Source organism: Piliocolobus tephrosceles, chromosome 3, assembly GCF_002776525.5.
Source record: "Piliocolobus tephrosceles isolate RC106 chromosome 3, ASM277652v3, whole genome shotgun sequence".
Classification (NCBI taxonomy): Eukaryota; Metazoa; Chordata; class Mammalia; order Primates; family Cercopithecidae; genus Piliocolobus; species Piliocolobus tephrosceles.
This window is the reverse complement of record NC_045436.1, coordinates 141,337,451-141,361,001: the sequence shown is the minus strand read 5'-3', so window position 1 is coordinate 141,361,001 and position 23,551 is coordinate 141,337,451. Positions and strand designations below refer to the sequence as shown.

General features: G+C 34.9%; 1 protein-coding gene across 6 annotated transcripts in view; it reads left to right on the top strand.

Annotated features, from left to right (window-relative positions):
• The first annotated feature begins 9,236 nt into the window (after positions 1-9,236).
• GUF1 (GUF1 homolog, GTPase) overlaps positions 9,237-23,551 on the top strand; it is a 24,329-nt gene continuing 10,014 nt past the window's right edge. For 4 of the 6 annotated variants that reach the window (XR_002734191.1, XM_023224497.1, XM_023224498.1 and 1 more), the window contains exons 1-13: positions 9,243-9,621; positions 11,265-11,376; positions 11,513-11,661; positions 11,937-12,017; positions 13,150-13,227; positions 14,051-14,134; positions 16,776-16,840; positions 17,325-17,528; positions 18,827-18,966; positions 20,089-20,212; positions 20,658-20,790; positions 21,507-21,650; positions 22,473-22,606. Coding sequence is in view for 5 of the 6 variants with exons in the window: in XM_023224497.1 (XP_023080265.1) it covers positions 9,475-9,621; positions 11,265-11,376; positions 11,513-11,661; positions 11,937-12,017; positions 13,150-13,227; positions 14,051-14,134; positions 16,776-16,840; positions 17,325-17,528; positions 18,827-18,966; positions 20,089-20,212; positions 20,658-20,790; positions 21,507-21,650; positions 22,473-22,606 (1,595 nt within the window). In the remaining variant the exon portion in view is untranslated. Of the gene's footprint in view, positions 9,622-11,264; positions 11,377-11,512; positions 11,662-11,936; positions 12,018-13,149; positions 13,228-14,050; positions 14,135-16,775; positions 16,841-17,324; positions 17,529-18,826; positions 18,967-20,088; positions 20,213-20,657; positions 20,791-21,506; positions 21,651-22,472; positions 22,607-23,551 lie in introns of all 6 variants that reach the window. The other 2 variants (XM_031935357.1, XM_023224499.1) reach the window with 2 other exon arrangements.

The window sequence follows — 23,551 nt, the reverse complement described above, 5'->3', positions numbered from 1 at the left end:
CCCGCCGCAAGAGATAAGAGTGTCTCACTCCATTGCCTAGGCTAGAGTGCAGTGCCACAATCATAGTTCACTGCAGCTCTGAACTCCTGGTCTCCAGTGATCCTCTTGCCTCTGCCTTCCAAATCACTGGGATTACAGGCCTCATGAGCCACTGCACTCCCCAAACTCCAAAGTGCCTTTAATTGATGCCTTTTATTTAGCTATTGCTGTGTATGTTGGGTCGGGATATTTTTCAATTTAAACACTCCTAATCTTATCCTTCCTAGTATTTTAAGGGGATAGAAATCACACATTAATACTATATTTTATTTTTAACAGTGAAACCTATCAAAACTCTTAATAACGTGGTCCTAAACAAAATACCGTTGCTCCATGACATAGGTTTCTGAAGAAGACATACCTTTGAAAGATGTATGTGTGAATATGTGTGTTCCCAAATATAGGACAGTACAAAGGCCACGACCATTGCCTGGGGATTGCCTTGGAATTTGTGAAAGTTATCGGACTGGTGAAAAAACAGCCAAGCCTTTTCTGTGTATATACTTTGGTGCATGAGTAGCATATCATTTCTCCAGGTCAAAGACATTAAGCTAAGGCATCAAACAAGTTTTTGTACACCCTAAAGAGCAAAAGGAAGGACGCCAGAGACAAGTCATTTTCAGTTATTACTAACTTCCTGAATCAATAAGATTCACTGAAGAATTGGAGAACAATAAACTTTGCTTTTGAGATTTTTGTTTTAGAATAATATAACAACAAGCTTAGAAAGTAGTTGAATTGGTCTTCATCTGACAAGAATGACACAAGTCTCTACAGTGCAAAACTAAACAAAATATTCCCTCTCCCTGCCCTGCTTAATTTTTTTAACCAATAGATGATAATGGAGGCATAATGGAAACCAGCAATCAGTTGATACACTTCAAGTGTGAAATGCAAAACTTTTCTTTACTCTGGATTTGTAATAGGCAATTGCTTCTTTCATATTCTATATTAAGGCAGGATAAATTTACCATCCAGTCAAACACATTTCTTCTCCAGTCACAGTATCATTGTCCCCATGTAGGTTGACATCATTTATATCTTGAAACTAATTTATTCCCTGCCTCCACGCAGCTGTCAAAATGACCTAAATGAGACACAAAATTGCCACGCTAGTCCCCTGTGTAAAATCTTTCTAACCTTGCAGGGGCTACAATTACCAGCAACATAAAATCCAAGCTCCTCCTTCCTGGTCTGGTTCCTAATTCCTTTTTCAACTTCACCTCTTGCCAAACTCTAAATTCCTGCAACATATAGAGGCATATATCATGCCTCTGTTCACGTAGGATCTTCCATCTGGAACCTCACACCTCACTTTCATCTCAGCCTGGCTGAATTTGACTTATCCTTTAGTGAAGGGGTGGCCTGCCCCTCCACACCTGTGGGTGCTTCTCGTTAGGTGGGACGAGAGACTTGAGAAAAGGAAATAATACACAGAGACAAAGTATAGAGAAAGAAAAGCGGGGCCCAGGGGACCAGTGCTGTTTTCAGAGGACCCACACTGGCACCGGCCTCTGAGTTCCCTTAGTATTTATTGATAATTATCTTTACCATCTAAAAAATAAGAGAGTAGCTAGAAAATAGGATCATTGTAGGGAGGAAATCAGCAGTAAGACATATGAACAAAAATCCTTGTAACATGAATAAGTTTAAAGGAAAATGCTGTGCCTTGAGATGCATATGCAAACATCTCCATAAACCTTTTAGCAGTATTGCTCCAGCAAGCCCCACCTTATTCCTAAAGGCGGTTTTCTCCTTGCTCAGTAAACAAGGCACACAATGGGTATTACCCAGAGATGTTCCAATCCCAGGGAGGGGCAGGAGACAAATGTTTTTCTCTTTCTTGAAATTTAAGAGAATGGTGATGACCTTTAACCACAAGCAGCCTTTAGGCACTTGTTTAACAAATCACATTCTGCACAGCCCAAAATCCTTTTAACCTTAAGTCACCTTCGCACATGTCTCTTGCAAGGACAAAGTTGGGGGTAGGGTCACAGATTAACAGCATTTCAAATACAGAACTAAATGGAGTCTCTTATGTCTACTTCCTTCTATATAGACACAGTAACAGGCTGATCTCTTTCTTTTCCCCACACTTTAGCCCCCAAGTTAGGGGCATAACTCTGTAGTCAAGGGAATAGCTTTCAAATCTGCCAGAGTGGTGTTTGAATGCCCCCTCACTACATACGATCTGTATTAACTCAGTCAAGTTATTCAACCGGCCCAAGCTCAACTGCCCTATCTGTAAAACAGGGGCAATAATACTTATTTATAAGGTTGCTTTGAAGATTAATTGAGATATTTACAAAGTGTGTAGAAGAATACCTGACACACAGCAAGTTCATTATTAATGTGTATAACTAAGTATTATTGTCACCTGCCATGGAAAGACTTTCCTGATACCACCACTCTGGCTGTAGAAGAGACCTCTTCTCCATTCCTTTATAATATTTTATTGAAAATTATATCAAAGCAATTATAACATTGTAACATTATTATCTTTTATAAAATGGTTTTTTAAATTTATCGTAAATTTTCTCAGTAATACAACCACACATTTCATTTTTGCATGCCCATGGCTTAATACAGTGTCTGACACGTAGTAAACATCCAGCTAATATTTGTTGAGTGATTAATATATGATATGCTTTGGCTCTGTGTCCCCAGCCAAATCTCATCTTGCGGTGTAATTCCCATAATCCCCATGTGTAAAGAGAGAGACCAGGTGGAGGTGACTGAATCATGGAGGTGGTTTCCCCGTGCCATTCTCGTGATAGTGAGTGAGTTCTCACGAGATCTTATGGTTTTATAAGGGGCCCTTCCCCTTTCACTCTTTCACTCAGTACTTCTCCTTCCTTGTGAAGAAGGTGCTTTGCTTTTCCCTTTGCCTTCTTCCATGACTGTAAGTTGTCTGAGGTCTCCCCAGCCATGCTGAACTGTGAGTCAGTTAAATTTCTTTCCTTTATAAATTACCCAATCTCAGCAGTTCTTTATAGCAGTATGAAAATGGGCTAACATACTTATCAATGAATGCAGATTTCTCAGAATAAAATAAATATATGTACGTAAGTTGTTACAGATAGCCATTGCTACACACACACACACACACAACACATCAAAATTTACTGAATTTAAGCAAGGAGACATTTATCTTTTTCGGGAACCTGCAATTTGGGCTGTGCTGATGGGGAAAGCTCTTCCCTGCTCTCCTTGGCAAAATCTGTGGTAGCTCAGAAACTAAATGCTGGAATCATGCGAAGGCTTGCTGAGTCCATATGTCTGGTGGTTGTTGCTGGGTGTCACCTTAGCAAAAGGCATACAATTAAGGTCACTTGTTAGTTGACTTTAAAATAGGGAGATGATCTGAGTGCCTTAATCTAATCACATGAATCTTTTTAAAACAGAAAATTTTCTCTGGCTGGTGGCTGGCGGCAGAAGAAGAAGTGAGATATCTGAAGCTCAGTGGGGATTTGATGTACCATGGCTAGCTTTAAGACGGAGAGGGCCACATGCCAAAGAATGTGAGTAGCCGCCAGGAGAGCTGCCCCCTGATGACAGCCAACTAGGAAATGTGTATCTCAGTGCTACATGGAACTGAATTCTGCCAGCAGCCTGAATGAACTCAGAAGTAGATATTACCCTAGAGGTTCCATGTAAAAGTGTGGGCTGACTAGATTCCGGATTTCAGCCTTGTGAAATACTAAGCTGAACCATGCTGTACTTACGCCCTATATAACTGTGAACTAATGAATCTGTATTGCTTGAGGTGCTACATTTGTGGTAATTAGTTCCATAGCAATAGAAAATGAAAATAATAGAGCTTCTGGGGAAAGTATTCAGACAAGAAATACTGCTATGGCCATTTTAGAACTACCACGTAAGTATCTATTCAGAGTATTTGGGTTTGTAATGTTTCTGCTTGAAAATAAATACTTTAAAAGTTATTATCATTAAAAGAGTCTTTGAACTTAAGGCTAATTTTAACGTAATTTTTACAAATTACCATAAATTATGATACAAGAGTCTCAGTCTGATTCATTTTTGAGGCTCTGAAAGAGGAAGTTCATCCAGATTCTTAACTAGGATCAAGATTTAGACAGAAGGCTACCTCTGGGCCTGCCTGGAGGTCAGCTCTTAGATGCTGTTGTGGTTAAACTCTGTCCCCACCAGAAAGATATGCTGAAGTCTTAATGCCCAGTACCTCAGAATGTGACCTTATATGAAAATGGGGTCTTTACAGAGATAACCATATTAAAATGAGGTCATTAGGTTGGGTCCTCATTTAATATAAAAAGGTGTTTTATAAAAAGGGAAATTCCGAACACAGAGAGAGACATGCACAGACAGAAGACTACATTAAGAGACACAGGGAGAACACCATATGGCAGAGATTGGTGTGATGCAGCTACAAGCCAAGAAGTGCCATAGACTGCCAGGAAACAAGCAGAAGCTAGTAGTGGGGAATAGAACAGATTCTCCATCCTGGTTCCCAGTAAAAATCACCTTTGCCAATTGTACTTCTAGCCTCCAGAGCTGTAAGATAATGATTTCCGTTGTTTAAGCCACTCAGTTTCCGGAAGCCCTAGAGAACTAATACAGATGGCAAAAGGGAGTGGGCTGCTTCAGCAAGAAATACCTAAAAAAGTATAAGTTGTTTTGAACTTAAGAAATGTGCAAAGACTGAGTTTTGAAGTAAATGGCAGAAAAAAACTAGATTGCCTTGAAGAGATTGTTGGTAAAAAGTATGGATGTTAAAGGAGAGTCTGTGGAGAGTTCATAAAGAGGAAGGCTGGAGAGAAAGCTTCTATCATCTTAGATCACACATCATCACGAACAATGTTGCTAGAAATATGAATGTTAAAGATGGTGGGGTATCAGACAAAAATGAGGATCATTTTATTGGAAACTGGAGAATAGGTGATCTATGTTAATGGAAACTGAAGAAAAGCTGACAGAGAATTTGGTTGAATTGTGTTCTGTAAAGTGGAAAGAATGTATCCATGATGAACTTTTTATATTTAGTTGAGGAGAATTTTAAACAAAGTATTGAAGGTGCAGCCTGGTTTCTCCTTGTTGTTTACAGTAAAATACAAGAGGTAAAATATAAACTGAAGAAGGAATCCTGCCTGAGTTTTCTTGCAGATTTTGAATTTCCCGCAGATTTTGGACTCAAGAGAGCAATATCAACTCTTCTCTGAATTTCTAGGCTGCCATCCTGGTCTACAAATTTCTTACTTGCTAGCTTCCACAATCGTGTGAGTCAACTATTTAAAATTTTAAATATGATCTCTTTCTCTGTCTCCACATGCAAGTGCATGCCATGCATGGCTATAAATATATAGACATATATATATATTATATATATATATATATATACACATTATGTGTGTGTGTATAGCCAGTATATATACCTAGCATGTCAGACAGTGTGTGAAGCACCTTGAAAAATAATGTGAGAAGCCATTGTATCCAATATTTCTAGCTCAGATAGATTGGAGAATAACATTGCTGTTAGAAGGTTTTTAATATTCAATATCTCATAGGTAGTTATAAGTGGAGTTTAGGAAAAATGATTCAGGTCTAGAGTTCTGGAAACCATCTGTAAACAATTTTTTTTTAAAACTGTGGTACTAGATAACTTTTTGAAGTCAGAGGGTAGGAAATAAAGTTGTTGAGAAAAGAAGAGAGAATAACTCAATACACTTGAGGGTACCCTTTTGTGAAACATGCCTTGAGGAAACAGAATAGCCTATATCGATTTGTTCTTACATTTTTCAAAAATTACCTCTAAGCATCTGTATTAGTCAATGTTCTCCAGAAAAACAGATGACGACCCCAGTCTCTTTAACTTTCAGTCTGGGAAAGCTCAAAGATGCCGAAAGAATCTGTTTGTTCCAGCCAACACCTTATTTTGGTGCTAATTTTTTACAATTCTTCCCTAATGCTGACTAATCTCCCTTTTAAATCAAAAGAAATCAAAGGCTAAATGAATCACATTTTTTATTCATTATGTTGATACTGTTAGTTTTTAACGGGTCATTATGCTGTTTCGATTTATATTAATCATATACAGTTTTCTATTTTAAAATTTATTTACATATAAAAGGTAGGTTAATTTTAAAAAAATTAAGTATATAAGAGAAACAGGAAGATTGATAAAATACTCTTCCTGACTAAACTATAGCCAGGTTCCTCTGATCCCTTTTACTGGCAAAGCCTCCACTTTGGCCTATAAAAACTACAGACTCTCAGCACAACTGATTTCATCCACATCCTCCCCTCTCTCACCCCTACACACATATCAAAAGACTTGAGCAAACACTAATATAGTTTCTAACAGCTCAAGGTTGCATTCTTCAGATGAAATTTGGAGTTATCCTGGACTTATCCCTCTCTCTACATCAAATTAATATTGTTAATTTTGTCTCCAAAATGCCTACTAATTATCTCTTCATTCTCTGCCACTGATTCACCGAGGACTGTACTGTATCTTACCTAGATTATTAAAATAAAATACTCTCTTTTCCTTTTGATTCTCATGACCTTACTTGACTTCTTTTCAATCCATTTTATACACCATTGTTAGAGAAAGCCCCCTAGAGCAAAAAACTCTGTTACTTCCTTCCTTACAATGGTTTCTACATAGATGTTTCTACATAGATGGTGAAATGCTAACTAGTAAGTCCCTGTTCAAAGCCCTTCACAAAGTGATACAAACTCTTCTTTCTGTGATTCCTCCTCTACCCCACACACTTTCTATATTTGATATGAACATATTTGTAAAGATCCAATTTTTATGTTCCAAATTGGAAAAAAATATAAGTCTAAAAAACTCAGAATAATTTAAAAATTGCCTCAAAAATGAACTGAAAGATGTATTTTATACCGCAGACACACGGTGGCACCATTTTAGCAGCCTAACAGCAATACTAGAGAACCTTTGTTAATATTGTGTGATTATGCACTAAAATTGTGCAAGTGCTTTAAATGGCTACTTTAATAATTTATTAATGGTATTGTTAGTGCTAAAAATGCTCCACAATATCATTAACTTTGAAAAAGAATTTAGAGGTGATAGTTATTTACAGATTGTTTTTATTACTCCTTTGTTATGGGCTGAATTGTGTCAACACTTCCATGTTCATATGTTGATGTTCAAACCCCCAGTATCTCAGAATGTGACTGTATTTAAAGATAGGGTCTTTAATGAGAAAATTAATTTAAAATTATTAGGATTGGCCCAAATCAGAGGTGACTCAAAAATGAACTGAAAGATGTATTTTATACTGTAGACACATGGTGGCACCATTTCAGCAGCCTAACAGCAATACTAGAGAACCTTTTTAAATATTGTGTGATTATGCTCTAAAGAAAGTATATAATTTTCTGATAAGAAAAATATCAGAAATGTCAGCCTTATAAGATACTGCGGTTTTCTAAAGTGTAGGACAAATAGCTGTGGAGGCACCAAGATAGACTTAGGTGAGATATAGACATGGTATCAAGGACACTGTGTCATTCAGATAAAGTTTTTCTTTCACTTATTTCTGGTAAGAAAATTAGGAAACAGATATGTATAGAGGGAAGACCCTGTAAGAAAACAGAAGGTACTGATCTACAAGCCAAACAGAGAGGTCTCAGAAGAAACCAGCTGTGCTGATTGATCTCAAACTCTCAAGCCTCCAGAATTGTGAGAAAATAAATGTCTATTGTTTAAACCACCAAGTCAGTCTGTGGTATTTTGTCATGGAAGCCCTAGTAAACTCATATTCCCTTCAGTATATTTACAAATATAGAAACCATATAACAGTTGTGGATTAATGTACTATATAGGAGTGCAATCTCCATATTATATATTTATTCTTACAGAGAAACTGAGTCTTGATTCATGAGTTTATAAATTATTTGAACTCTTCAGAAATCCTTGCCTCAAATAAAATGCCACTGTCCTGAATGTTGGCCGTGCTCTCTACTGACTATTAACCCAATATATTGTGTGTTTTTCCTCATTTGTATCCTTGCTCAGCTGAGCCGAGTTTAATGGAGTGGTTAAGGGTGCAGGCTCTAGAGACAGACTGTGTGGACTCACAGCCCCAGTTCATCACTAACTGTGACTCTAGGCAGTTATTTAAAAAGCGTGGGCCACATTTTTCTTGGAAATCTATAAAACAGATATTAAAAGTGCCAGCAATAGAGGGCTCTGTGAAGATCAAAAGAATTGACACAAAGTATGTAGAACAGTACTGGAAACTGAGAAAAATGTTTTATGCTGTTGATTATTCCTCTGCTTAAGTTTCATTCATCTCCTTGGGTAAAAACAAAATCTGCCTATCCTTCAAAGCCCAGAAAAGATACCTCCTGTTTCTTCTCAAGTTGAATAATAAACTTACGCTGTCAAAGATATTGCAAGACATGAGCTTTAGTTTCCAAAAAATTGGATTCAAATAATTTTTGCATTGATCTATGATGTAATTTTAGACATTTTGCTTAATTTGTTTGAGTTTCCAGAGCTGGTATATAACCTGACACAGTGGAGCTCAGCATTTTTCCAATAAATATGTTTTTCCGGTTGTAGGTTGGGAAATATAATATCAGCCTTATAAGATACTGCGGTTTTCTGAAGTGTGGGACAAATACCTGTGGAGGCACCAAGATAGACTTAGGTGAGATATAGACATGGTATCAAGGACACTGTGTCATTCAGATGATTTTTCTTTCACTATTACAATCAATGTTACCGCCCGTTTCCTTTCAGATGCACTTCAAGATTAGCTCAGTCACTGACAACATGGGGAATATATTTCAACCTCAGATTTTAAAAGTGCCATTATTATTTAGACACTAGGTAGAAGGCTAAGTCTCAACGTTGTGCTAATAGTAGCATCGTTTATCCCTGGACTAAGACCTCCGCTCCTGGTCGGGGAATCAGACTACCTGGGCGGCACTCCAGCCTCCACAGCTCCCCACCTGTGAGCTCCTGGGCAAGTCACTTGGTCCGGATTTCCTGACGTAGTATGGGGGAACTGACAGTACACACAACACACGGCACTAGTGAGAAACAGACAATGCAAAGGAATTGGCACAGCACTCAACAGACAATATAAGCTAATATATACTCTGCCTACACCCTGAGTTTTAGGGTTAATTGAAAGCCACCACTCACGTGACCACTCCCCTGCCCGGCGCCAAGACGCGCTGATGTCACGACGTCGTGCGGCGTGCAGACGTCAGCAAGCTGCGCCGCGCCGCGCCTTCGGGTTGCTTTTGGACCTGGTACTTGGGCAGAGCTACTCGGGATTTATTGTCTTCGCTTTGCTTCACAGGGTCTGTTTGAGTCATGTCCACCGGACCCTACCCGGGGTACCTTTGAAAACAAACGGGCTATGTTGCTGTTGCTTGTCAGTACCCTCTCCTGACGCCTCCGTCGCCCGGGTCATGTGGACCCTCGTGGGCCGGGGCTGGGGGTGCGCACGCACTCGCGCGCGGTGGGCCACTGGGGCCGCGCTTGGGCCCGCGCCAACCTTTGGGGCTGCTCCAGAGTCCTGGCCTACCTGCAGGCTCTACAGCTCCGCGGAATTCAAGGTGACTGCCCCCTGGAATCTGATATAGCCACGTTTTAAAACATTGGAGTACCCCATGCGATCTCGGAAATGTGTAGGACTTTCTGGGACTAGCTCTGAATCCTGCTTAACAGGGAGGCAGAGCAGAGTGTGAGCACTGCTCAGGTTCCCGACCCTCCACTGTTCGCTAATGTGACCTTGGGCAAGTCTCTAACTTCGTAGGTTTTCTCATTTGCAATGTCAAATGTTGATTTGTTTACGCGAGCCTCTGGTCGAAGTGCTTTGCGGGTATTCATCTATTTAATTCTCCTAAAAAGTCTCCTGAGAAAGTTGCTAGTAAATATTAATATAACGTCCATTTTCCTGCAAATTAACTAGCTACGTGGCCTGGGCAAGTTACTTCTTTGTCACTGTCCTGCTTCATTTTTTGAATGCGGAACTAATCAAACATCCAGTGACTAATTGGTGAGATTTGTGTGATGTGAGGAGTGGACTTTTTTGGACTAATACCTAGAATGCAGGAAGTGCTCGATCTGTCTTTGTAGTTTTATTATTTCATTCTACCTCAGCCAGAGCAAACCTGTGTACTTTTCACTCTGGTGGGAGAGGGTGAGAGGTTCAACAAGTCTGATAATTGTGAATGGATACAGTTTAGGCAGAAAAGTGAGGTGACTGAAGGCAGGCTATAAGTAGGCAGAAAGACGAAACCTTATAATTAATCAACTTTAGCCCTAATATGCCTGTGATTTCAAAAATAGATTTATATTGCAATTCAGTTTTAAAGTTGGTGCAATTCTCTACCTTTTGAACTGAAGGGAAAGAAAATCTACAGGGCAGACATCAGAATTGGTCTTTTTTTGGTGGGGGAGCAGACTTTCAGCTGTAATTGTGCTTTTATTATCTGTCTTATATGGGGCTGTTGTAAAAAAACTTAAAGCTCATGTGAATTTTATATTTCATTTTAATTTCATGATTTTGATAATTGTGAAATACAGAGTTGATTGTAAAGAAATGTTTAGAGTACAAAAAACTGGTATATTTTGCTTGATAACAATCTCTAGCAGTTTGTGATGTGTTTTAGTAAAAACGTTAAAGATGTGTACATGTAAAACCAGGAGTTCCATTTAAAAATATTTTTAAGTTTTAAGTGAAAGTCTTTTGTTGGGTGTCATCTATTTTTCTTTCTCACCAGAGAAGCTGCAAAGTAGCAAAGTGGTATCTAAAATAAAGTTTTGAGGCTCAGTTAGAAACACAGATTTTTAAATAAATCTGATTCCTGGTTAAATGTGTGATAGGAGCAGAAAATTTCTTTCAGCTTTTCTGTAGCTCCGTTGCCTCAAAAGTTACTGGACAAGGTATTCTCAGGTCTTTAGAAGTTCTAAGTATCTTAAGTTCATTCACGATAATAAATTCAGTTCCTGGTTGGCCCTAAAAATGATGTAGAAATGTTAAGGGATTATTATTTAGCTGTATAGTTACCTTTGACTATTAAACTGATGTTCCTTGTAATATGAACTTAACCGTATATGTCTTTATTCTTAGAAGAATAACATAAACAATATAAATGATATTGTTCAACGATTAAAAGAATATTCTTTGAATTGTTATACTTGTTTGATAGTATGCAAAATTTATACTCTTAAATGTGATATTTCCCCTTTCTAGGAAAAACTTGACATGTCTAGGTTTCCTGTTGAAAATATTAGAAATTTCAGTATCGTTGCACATGTGGATCATGGCAAAAGTACTTTAGCTGACAGGCTCCTAGAACTTACAGGTATTTCATTTATATTACAGACTTAACTGATGGCTGCGAGTTATTGAGAATTACTTTTACTCTTAAATTTTAATTTTATACGTAATATTCTCTTTTTTTAAAAAGCCCAGAGAAATATCAGTGTTTCTGTTTATAGGGGCAATTGATAAAACAAAGAATAATAAGCAGGTTCTTGATAAATTGCAAGTGGAACGAGAAAGAGGAATCACTGTTAAAGCACAGACAGCATCTCTTTTTCACAATTGTGAAGGAAGGCAGTACCTTTTAAATCTCATTGATACACCGGTAAGTTTAATATTAATTTTGCATGTATTATTAAAGTCAACATTGTGTCAGTAGTGCAGATAGATCCTTGTTTAATTTTTGAACTGAATATTAAACATCTGCCTTTGCTTTTTGTTTTCTCAGTGTTCTTGTGTTAGTGTCAGGTGTTTCAAAAGTGTAGGGTACAAAAAAGAAACAAGTATTTAACAACTTTTATCAAGTCAATAAATTTGACATAATGCCCTTTCCTAAAAAACTACCTCAGATTTACAGGTATCAATATTTTTGTTTCTCAGGGCCATGTTGATTTTAGTTATGAAGTATCCAGGTCACTTTCTGCTTGCCAGGGTGTTTTACTTGTGGTTGATGCAAATGAGGTAGGCATTTTTCATTTTGTATGATGTGACATTTGATATGACATGACTATTTGGTTGTTCCAAGAGTTTTTCTTTAAAATGTGTTTTGGAAATAGAATTTTTGTGTTTGAAAAATAGATTTATTACTTACTGAAAATCATATAGTTTCGTCCTATTAACTTGAAATATTATTACAGTAAAGCATTCTCTGGAATTAACTAGTTTTTAAATTGGAATTGTTCAAAAGATTGTTGTATTTTCTTTGAAGTGTGACATCATGTTATCAATGCATCTTACCAAAAAAACCCGACCAACTTTCGCATTTCTTAATCTGAGGTTTCTATATCCATTTTTTAGCAGATCTTGAGAATAAATCATTAGTTTCAGATCATTTTAGGTGATTTTAAGGCGATAATTTGAGAAGTATTAGGTTTTTAAAAAATCAGTAACATTACTAAGCTCTTTTGTGGTGTAAACCATAAAGACATTCAGCAGATGACCATATAAGAGCTGTGAATATACGAATGTAAGCTTTTGATACATGTTTCTCACAAACTCTTCATTCAAAACCCAGCTTTTTTTAGTGGTGGTGGTGGTGATGGTGTTGTGTTAAGCCTTTCCTGATCCTATCAAGGAAAGTCAGTCTTGACCTTATATAGGCAGTACTGGGCTTTATAAACCGCCTTGATGACTGTATTCTTTAGTAAGCTTTGAGGTCCTTGAGAGTCCATGTTACATCTTTTGTTTCTCCAATGCCTGATGTATTTCCTGGCACAGAAAAGGCCCTCCAATAAATGCTTTCTGAACTGAAAGGAATTATTACAGAGAATGATTCAGATGCATGGAAAAATAGCTATCATAGTTGATTTGCCCTGTACCTTTCCTTAAAGGCTTCTTGTCTTAAACTTAGTAGACTGTTGGCTCACTCTACTTGGTGTGGTTATTGCTTTACCATCAGCGATTTTCATTTTGATCCCAAAGACATAAGTTAGAGAGAAAAGTATGAAGGGTAGCTACGTGGCATTTTGTTTAATTTTATTATTAGCATCATGCAAAATCTCTTGATGAAGATGTGTGGAATGGTCTTAAATTACAAGTTTTGTGATCGATAATAGAATGGTCATCTCAGTGTCTTGTGTCTTGATATTTTCAGGGTATTCAAGCCCAAACTGTAGCAAACTTCTTTCTTGCCTTTGAAGCACAGCTATCGGTAATTCCAGTTATAAATAAGGTAATTAGAATGAGACAACAGTGTTGTTATTTCGCTTTCTAAAAGTACAATTAGTGTTTAAATGTCAGTTGTACTATTAATTATATGAGGGATCTCCAGCTATTTATTAAATATATTGGTGGGATTTATCTCTTTGAATTGTATGTAACAGATGTGCAACTTAAACTCACCCTTGCACAGAGTTGAGAAGATAGTTCCCCTGAATTATCTTGCAGTAACTGAGGGCCATTTCTGTAGGGAAGGGATGCAGGGCAGATGAAACATGTTTGTCCGATTAAACCATACATAGGAAAAGAAGAGAAGTTTATAATCTAGGAAGAAACAGTACAGCACATGAAGCATGACAATTTAGTGCTAAACTGAGCTCTGTCTATAAACTTCCATTTCATATTTTAAAATTAATTTAGAATCTTAATTTTAAAACCTGCATTGCTTTAAATTATATTTATTGATAATGGAGTTAAGTTTAAAAGAAGGCCATAGGTAGGACAGCTTGTTGTCAGACTTAATGTTATATTTAACTTTTAAAATCAGTTCACATGCTGCTTAATTGATAAATTACTACTGATCTCTTCTGCTGCCCAGGGTAGCTAACTGCTTAAGGTTTTTTTGCATGCTCTGCTACCTAACTTCTCTTTTTCAATCATGGTTATTAAATTGTACTGCTAATATATAGATTATTTTACTGTTTTTGAAAAAACATCATAGAGGGGTCAGTTAGGTTGAAGTGAGTAAGCTTTTAATTACCTCCGAATACTGTTAATATGTAATACATCTTATCCTTATTATACTAACACATAATGGATTTTTTTTTTTTTTAAAGATAGATCTGAAGAATGCTGATCCTGAAAGGGTTGAAAACCAAATTGAGAAAGTGTTTGATATTCCAAGTGATGAATGTATTAAGGTAAAATACTTTCCTAAAAAGATTATACTTTGAAAAAAGTCGCAGGAAATTAGGCTAAGTGAAATTTCATGGTATTTGATAACCTGACATTATATGCTATTTTTTATAGTTTTGCAAATTTCTTTTACTATTAATTTCCTTTGATCCTTACCAAAAGTCCCTTTTATATTGTTGGGACATACAGAAATTATTGTGATGCTGTAGTTAAAGGAACTGAGGCGCAAAGGTTTTAATCACTTTCCTAAGATCATGGGTTTAGTTAGCCAATGTGCCAGGACTAAAACACAGGCCTTCTGAAACTACCTGCGCTATTTCTTGTGTGTCATTTTGCCCAATGGAAATATTGTCTTTGAAGAGCAGGTTCAAACTAATTTCAAGGCATTTGTGTGTATCATTCTTGTAACTGACAAAAACCTATTTTATAAAAAGCTATAGTAGTACAGGAAACAATGGATTTTATTTATATCAAAGTTGTTACCATTATAAATTTGAATTTTTGTTTACCTTTCAAATGATGATTTGCTTGTTAAACAGCCACTGCCAAACTGCTATGCTACATGGTAGTGTAAAGTATGTCAGCGCAGCACTGTAATGTTTTTCTTTCAACCTCATTTAATTTTCAAAAGAGCAAGTTATAAATGGTTTTATATTTTGGATTGTGTTATATTGAAATGCAATTAACTATTCTGATTTTAATCTTAATAAAATTCATTCGGATTCTTATTTGGTATATGCCAGCTAAGAGTATGGCAGTGAACAAGACAGACAAGACCCCTTCCTTTCTGCATACAGTCAATAAATAAGTACACAAAGAAGTAACCATAGGAATTATTGACTAGGATAGACTTTGTCGAGGAAATTCATTTGACAAATTGTTATTATTCCAGGTGAAATACCATAATGAACAGTGAAAAGTCTTTTTTCTTAGAGAGATGTTATGAAATAGCTTAGCAAAAGTGTCTCTGATAAACTGAAACATGGAGGAATGAATAATTTTCAGAAAAGCATTCCAAGAAGAGAAAAGAGCATGTGTAAAGACTTAAATTAGAAAAGATTTGGCATGTTTACTGATCAGAAAGGTAGATTGGATGAGAAGGCTTTGTAGGGGTATACAGGAATCAAGTTGTGCTGGGACTCTTGTGCTAAAGAGCTTGAAAATTATTCTGAGGCAATGGAAGGATTTTAAAGCAAGAGAAACAAATAAATTCAGGTAGCCTTACAGAGAATGGATCAAAGAGGTGTAAGAAGAGATACAGGGAATCCAGCTATGAATAGTAGCCCAGATGTGAAATTATTATATCTTAAGTATTAACTATCCATATGAAAAGAAAAGGAGATTATGATCTAGGAGGAAACAGCATAACCCATAAAACGTAACAGTTCATTGCTAAACTGAGCACTGTCTACAAACCTCCATTTTCATACTTTAAAATTAATAAATAACCTTAATTTTAAAATCTGCATTGCATTAAATGATGTTTCTTGATTTGGAGTTAAGTATATAAGAAGCACAGCTGCCCAGAGGCAAGATAGCTTGTTGTCAGATACAAGAAATGAACCATACCGTTCATTTGATTTCTTTTTTCCGGTAATGTTAAGCTGCTCTGTGTATGGGCATAGAAGAAACATAATTGGATGCAGTCAAGGTTGAGGTTTTGCCAGCTGCCTCTAATAAGGAGAGAATAGAAAGTGGTTGAACCAGAGTGATTGTAAATGATGGATCTTGGAGTCCCATCTGGGAAAGAATAGAAATGGAGTGGAGGGTGGAGCTGATGGACAGCATCAAATAGTATATTCAGTAATTACAAGTTAAGGACTGTTGTAAAGAAAGTGCTACAGTCTAGAGCAGTAGTTGTCAGTGTTGGGTGGTTTTGCCCCTGGACAAATATTTGGAGATATTTTTGGTTTTCACATCTTGGGAAGGATGCTACCAGCATCTTGTGGGTAAATGAGGTGCCCTGGTTGCTGCTGAACATCCTATAATGCACAGGATGGCCTCCCAAAACAAAGAATTATCTGGCACAAAATGTCAGTAGGGCTGAAACTGAAAATTCCTGGTCTAGAGTGAATGTGAAGGGTAAGAAGTTTGAAATCAGGATTTCAGAGATAGTCCATTTATTACTGGTGATAAAGGTCAGTCATACCATGTGGTTTGAGTGTTGGCTTGCTTTTCTGGTGTGAGAACAGTAAAGTTAGTATTAAGATGCCTTATGGTTTTATGCCATCCACATACATTGTTTATTCACACAACAACCTTGAGATTTACGCAGAATATGAATAATCACTTCATTTTTTAGACGATGAAATTTATACTCAAGGAGATAGATACTGGTGAAATACATGCATTCAATGCAGAGACATGATTGTTACCCAGATTTTGAACTCTTAGTCTATTCCTCTTTCAATGCCATAATCAGGACTCTCTTGTAATTCAATTCTAGAACTGTAGAACTACCCAATTATAATAGAAAAAGAGGTATTTGTCAATATACTATTTGCTTTGTTCTTTTCCTTTTGCTGTATTTCTCAAATTGATAACTATTGGAATTATTTCTTCCTTCTGATCATAAGTCACAGGTCATCAAGATAGAAAAGTATAGTCAACTTTAAATGCTTATATTTTTCACATGTATCTTTTTAGATTTCTGCTAAACTTGGAACAAATGTTGAGAGTGTTATTCAGGCAGTTATTGAAAGAATCCCCCCGTGAGTATTTGGTGATTTTTGTACTAGTTGTCTCTATTTAATAGTTCAAAAACTGTCTATGCTTAATAGTTCAAAGATTTTATCAGCTTGAACTGTTATTTTAGCTTAATGGATGTGGCAAATATTCTTGCAGGGAGTGAGAATAAATTTATTTGCTTTTAGTAAAATATAGAAGGCAAGTACAGTAAAGTAAAGAAAAAGCAAAGATGATTGATGGAGGTCTTTTCATGACAATCATTATAAAATATACCTCAGTACATTGGCAGTTATTTTCCTTTGCTTTAAGCTGAATATATTTATAAATAATTTGTTAAAACTGGAGGTTATTAAATCTAATATATTTTATAAAAAAGGTCTTTTTATTTAGGCTGTTGTGTATCAAACTTTCTCAAGAACTCAAGTACAATATCTAAGTTGAAAACAGGAATTTTATTAAGATTTTAATTTAGTATATATATATTTACTTTTTACTTATATTTACTAGTCCTAAAGTGCATCGCAAAAATCCCCTGAGAGCTTTGGTATTTGACTCCACCTTTGACCAGTATAGAGGTGTGATAGCCAATGTAGCATTATTTGATGGAGTGGTTTCCAAAGGAGATAAAATTGTATCTGCACATACTCAAAAGACATACGAAGTTAATGAAGTAGGAGTTTTGAATCCTAATGAGCAACCAACTCATAAATTGTAAGTAATCTGCATTAGTAATTAAAATGCATTTGTATGTGGTTCTATTTCTGCATTTTTCTCAACTTGGTATGCTTAGAATGATCCTTATTTGATAACTTAAAAAAAACTATTTAATGCAACTATACAGTAAATGCTCTGTCAGAAGGAATCTTGGGTGAAGGACAATAGAAATGTCAGTTGATACTTTTTTTATTCGAAATGACTAATTATAACTAGGTTTATGATCAAAGGTAGATTGGATCCTATATTGATATATTTGATGAGACAATGAAAGAGTTAGTTCCCTCCACCCATATCCATGTTGGGTATCATTTTTGACATTTCTTCATAACTAGATTTTCCATTGTAAAGGTGGTATAATAGAAACCTTAATAAATCTTTAGTGTGGAATTCATGGTAAAACCTTGATTAAAATTCTTGGGGAGTGGGATTAGCAAGGGTAGTGTGCATTAGAAAAACACATCTGAATTGACTTGTAAAAGCACTATTTATTGAGTGCCTACTCCATATCAGGTACTGATGAGACATGACCTTGGATACATAATTTGAGCTTTGTAAGGTCCCGTTTCCTCATCTGTAGAAATTACTGAACCAGATGACTATCAGATCACATTTGAGTGTTTAGTGTTGTATGTCTAAAAACAGCACTAGATTGAGTCAAAGTCTATTTTTATTTTACTGAAATATTTTAACATCTATTTATATTCTGCCATATATACTGAACATTATCACATCTTCATTTAAGGTTCTTAAAACTCATTCTAAGTGTAAATTATTTTAACTTTGCAGGGATTTTTTTTTTTTTAAAACTAAGCTTCAACTGAACTCAGAATTCGTTCTTTTGCTAAAGGAGGAACATCAGATGTCCAGTTTGTTGAGAGTTCACATTTTTCTTGGATAAAATTTTACCTTTTTTTCCTTTGTTAAAGCATTTGAAACACAATTCATTAATAAAAGACATCACAAATAGTGTACTTATTGTAATGCTTTTGTACTTACTAGTTTCACTGTATTTACAATATACTTTAGAAACTGCTGTTTAAATTGCAAAGGTTGGCAGAATCATGAAAAAGGTGATAAGTTTATAAGTAGAGACGTCTAATGGATTGTAAGACCTAGTGTGTTCATTTGCTGGCAAGCTTCAGAGTTTGATAATTGATATGTGGCACTTATTTTCAAAGTGTATGGAAAGTTTGGAAAGTGTATGATAGTTTCCTGGGAAGGTAGAACTAATTGTGAGTTATGTGCTTGAAACATTAAAGAAGTAAATATTTGCATATAATAATTTTATTTAGATATGCAGGACAGGTGGGCTATCTGATTGCTGGGATGAAAAATGTCACTGAAGCGCAAATAGGAGATACATTATATTTACATAAGCAACCAGTGGAGCCCTTGCCTGGGTTTAAATCAGCGAAACCAATGGTATTTGCAGGTGAGGAGCTCACAAATTCAGAGGTTGAGGGCCATGATATTTTTAAACTAAAAGTTTGTCTCAGTGGTTAAGGAAAAAATACACATTCTGATTATGTTAAATAACCATTAATTCTAACATATTGTTTCACTTAATTCTTTGTGCTGTTTATCAGTTTATAATTTCATATGTATGATGAAATTATATGTGGGAGATCATTTAGGATGTGTTAAGAAATAAGCTCTTAAGGAAGAAGCTGTGATGTATAGAATACAGTAATATAAATTTCTTATTTTTCTAGGGAGTTCATTATTATATTTGAAACATTTTTCTAATTAGGATGTTATTATTGATTATCGTTAGACACTGACTGAGTACCTTCATCTTCGATAGAGTTTCTTTAATATTGTATTGTACTCATGTAGACATGACAGAGAATGGTGTTGCCTCAAGTATGTATAATTTCAGAATCTGTTACTTCCTTTACTTTGGAGAAAGGAAGACCTGATTGAAGGTCATCAGGTTACTCTGTGCTGAGCATCTAACCCTTGATTTTCACCCTACAGTCTCTCTCACTGGGAATTAGGAACTTTGTTTACTCCTACCTTTAGGCAAAGTCAGTCATCTGTATTTTAGAGGACTTCAGAGTTGTCAGATGAAAGAGAATCAGTAGTGATTCCCATAGTTTTTGTAAGTAAATACCAAAAAGCAAAATTTAACTATGGTTTTAAGTAGATAATCTGCTTTAGAGAATTGAGAGTGGAGTATAGTTTTCATTTCTACTCCTATTTTTATCTAATAATAAAGTTTCATTTGGGTTGTGGGATGTCTTGTGCTTTTGTTTTTGCAATTACAATGTGTTTTCTTAATAGGCCTAATTCCCATGTTTTTTTTTTTTCTTTTCCCTGTAGTTTTTCAAAAACATTAAAAACATTATTTGGCGTGCCAATCTAGTTATATATTCTTTAAGACTAATGACTTTTAATCATAAATTTTTAGCAAACCAGTATTTTGGTCCATAAAATACAAGAAAGTAATTTAAAAGGTAAATGACTAATTTGGAACTTGGCAGCACTACACATGTGGTTTGATTGGTCTGGAGGCAGCTTATCACGTGATAATTAGAAATCATTGTATCCCCAGGAATGTATCCTGTAGACCAGTCTGAATATAACAACCTGAAGAGTGCTATAGAAAAACTAACTTTAAATGATTCCAGTGTGACAGTTCATCGGGATAGTAGCCTTGCTCTGGGTGCTGGCTGGAGGTAAGATTCATTCACTATTTTTATAGGAAAGAAAGGTATAAATGGTATATTTTAAAAATATTTTTATAAGAAAGGGAGGTTTTTTTAAAGTATCAAGTACGGGAGGTATAAAATGGTGCATTGTTCTGGAACATTTACTGAAAATAAGTTTATATTAGTGTAAAGTGAACAAAAACAATTTTTATCTGCCTGTTTCACGTTGTGGATTGACATTTTATGGGTAAGTTTTATAGTGATTTAAAATTCTATAAATTTTAGATTCCCAATGGAAGATTTTAATCTTATTTAATGAAATTATGCTAGCATTTAATTATATTGTGAATTCTTTGACTCAATTCCATCCCTCCCTTAAGGTAACAATATGTTCATAAAAAAAAAAAAGAAAAAAAAACAAATGAAGCCCATGGGACATAAACATTTTGAAGTTTATCTTTTCCTCCCCCAGGCTAGGATTTCTTGGACTTTTGCACATGGAAGTTTTCAACCAGCGACTGGAGCTAGAATATAACGCTTCTGTTATTTTAACAACCCCTACTGTTCCATATAAAGCTGTACTTTCATCATCAAAATTGATAAAGGTACTTGTTATTTACTACTGTTTTGCATTAGTCTCTTGGAAAAAATAAATGTGTATATATACAATGCAGGAGAAGCTTTTTACTATACCAGTAGCTGATTAAGTATTAAATATTTATTGATTAGTAGTAATAAACATTGAATTACTCTATGCCTAATGAAGAACTTTTTTGAAAACTAATTTTTGCAGTATTTTTCTTAACCTGACATAATCTCCACATTATCAAAACTAGTCTATTGCTGATAATAAAAAGTAAAATTAGTAGTGAAAACAATGTTCTGATTCTAGCACAAAGATGAAAAATGTAATTTTGGTCATAAGTAATTTCTCTCATAAAAAGTGAAGCATTCATTCCGGTGACTGAGAAATTCTAAATTTCAAATCAGTGATGAAGACAATATTGTATTCCATGTAGGTGGCAATCTGTTCATTTTAAGCAAATAATAATTTTGGCAATCTAAATATTTTCCAACAAAATTAACTATTAAACTATAATGTTTTATAAATGTCAGGTTAAAATGTATTTTTTGTCATACTTTTTCTAAATGGTCCGTGAAATATGTTTAGTAAATATCAATAATTGGAATATATTGTTTACTAATACTTATTAATACTAAATGATTTCAGCGGGAGAGATTTTAAAATATAAAGCAAACAAGAAAAATGATCATTATATTAAGATTTCTTTTTAAGTATTGCTGATTTTTTAATTTTTAGGAATATAGAGAAAAAGAAATTACAATTATCAATCCTGCACAATTCCCCGATAAATCAAAAGTAACAGAATATTTGGAGCCAGTTGTTTTGGGCACTATTATCACACCAGATGAATACACTGGAAAAATAATGATGCTTTGCGAGGTACAACTGTAATACAATTTAATACAAAATTAGGTTTTAGTCCTCTGAAATAGTCATTTCCAACTTGTTTTAAAAGATTTCTTTCTGCTGAGCATACTGAATTTAATGAGATTTTCATATATATATATATATATATATCTGTATCTGTACACATAGATATAGATATGTATACTTTTAAAATTATTTTGATTTCAAATAAAAATATTTCTGATAATTTGTGTAATTTACTGATTTGATATTTTAGCCCAAAGGAAAGAAATTTGATAATTAGCTAAATGTATAATTTCTTTTCGCCTTTTTGAGTAGTTTGAAAGATGATTATAGTACTTCAAGGACCATAAATTTGAAGGTACTCCCATTTTGCTTTAGTTCTCACCGCATTGTAATAAATGATTTAATCCACAAATGGTATGTAATTATATTCTTTAAAAATACTTATCTGAAATACTCAGATACATATTGGAAAGTGTGAAATGGTGACTTGAGTTTTAATTAGGTTAAAAACTAGATTGTAATCTTGGTCTTTCACTTTTACTTTCTCTGAACCTAATTATTTATAAAACAAGAAATTAGGATTTTTGACTTTATATGTAGTGACATTTGATTTACTGTTAAATGAAATAGTGTTTATTTTAAAAGATAAAACTGTTAGATAAAGATTAAAAGCTTTGGTAGCAAGCCTAAGGTAATTGAAATACAAAATGTTTCTCCCTGGATTATAAATACTGCCTATAAGTTTTTACTAGACCATTAGAGAAATACATTATTCCTCAGTATTTGAGTAGGTTATCATTAAACCCATTTTTTTCCTTCCCTTTTTAGGCTCGAAGAGCAGTTCAGAAGAATATGATATTTATTGATCAAAATAGAGTTATGCTTAAATATCTCTTTCCTTTGAATGAAATTGTGGTAGATTTTTATGACTCTTTGAAATCCCTATCTTCTGGATATGCTAGGTAAAAAATTAATGAGAACCTAAGATGCCTGACCACGTTTTTGAAATATTGATGAGCAAGAGTACACTAATTCTTTAGTAATTTCAGCTTTCTTGAAGATAGTTGAGAATCATACGCTAAGGTTAGAATGACTTGGAACAACCTTATAGGTGTTACAGACTACTTGTGATTTGCTTATAGGAGAAAAATTCCCTTTAATTTATTTTCTAACTTTTATTTCTCTTAACAAAAAAAGTTACTCCCCTTTTCATGAAGAGTTGTATTCCTTGTCTGTTAAGAATTAAACCTAATTTCAAAAATTTACTGTAACCTCAGTGGCACTTTTAAAATATATTTGTATGTTATGCAATCTCAAGAGCATCTATTTACATTTGAAAAATAAAAATGCATATTCAGTCTGTAAAAAATGTTAAGCGTGCCCCTCCATTAGTGAACACTTTAATAATTTAGTCTTTCCAGGAACAGGTTGTCCACATCATGAAAACCATTGTGTATCTCATAGGAGTACATGGAGAAAAGCCAGATAAAAATGAAAGAAGAGTTACTATTAAATAACAAATAAGGAACTCAGGGCATGGCATTCTGAGAGGCTGTGTTTTTGTAGTTGTTGGGGCATATCACTCTAGATACCCTCACTATGCCCTAAAATCTTATGTTACAGGATAGTATATAGTAGAAAATAGATATGAAACATGGGGAAGCAGAAGGGGAAAAATGAACATTGACATCTATAGAACTCCCACACAGTGCATGAATATTAATGTTAACGTGCAGAGACAAATTTCAGTGTTTAACGAACATGCTACAGTGACTTGGAATTTTAACTTTATTTAATCATCTTGTCAGTGAAGAGAGTTAACATATGTAATTCTTCTTACCAAGGAATCTTCATGTTCCTTTGTATTGAGAATTTTTTTCTATTTTGTCACCCAGTTTTTTTTTTTT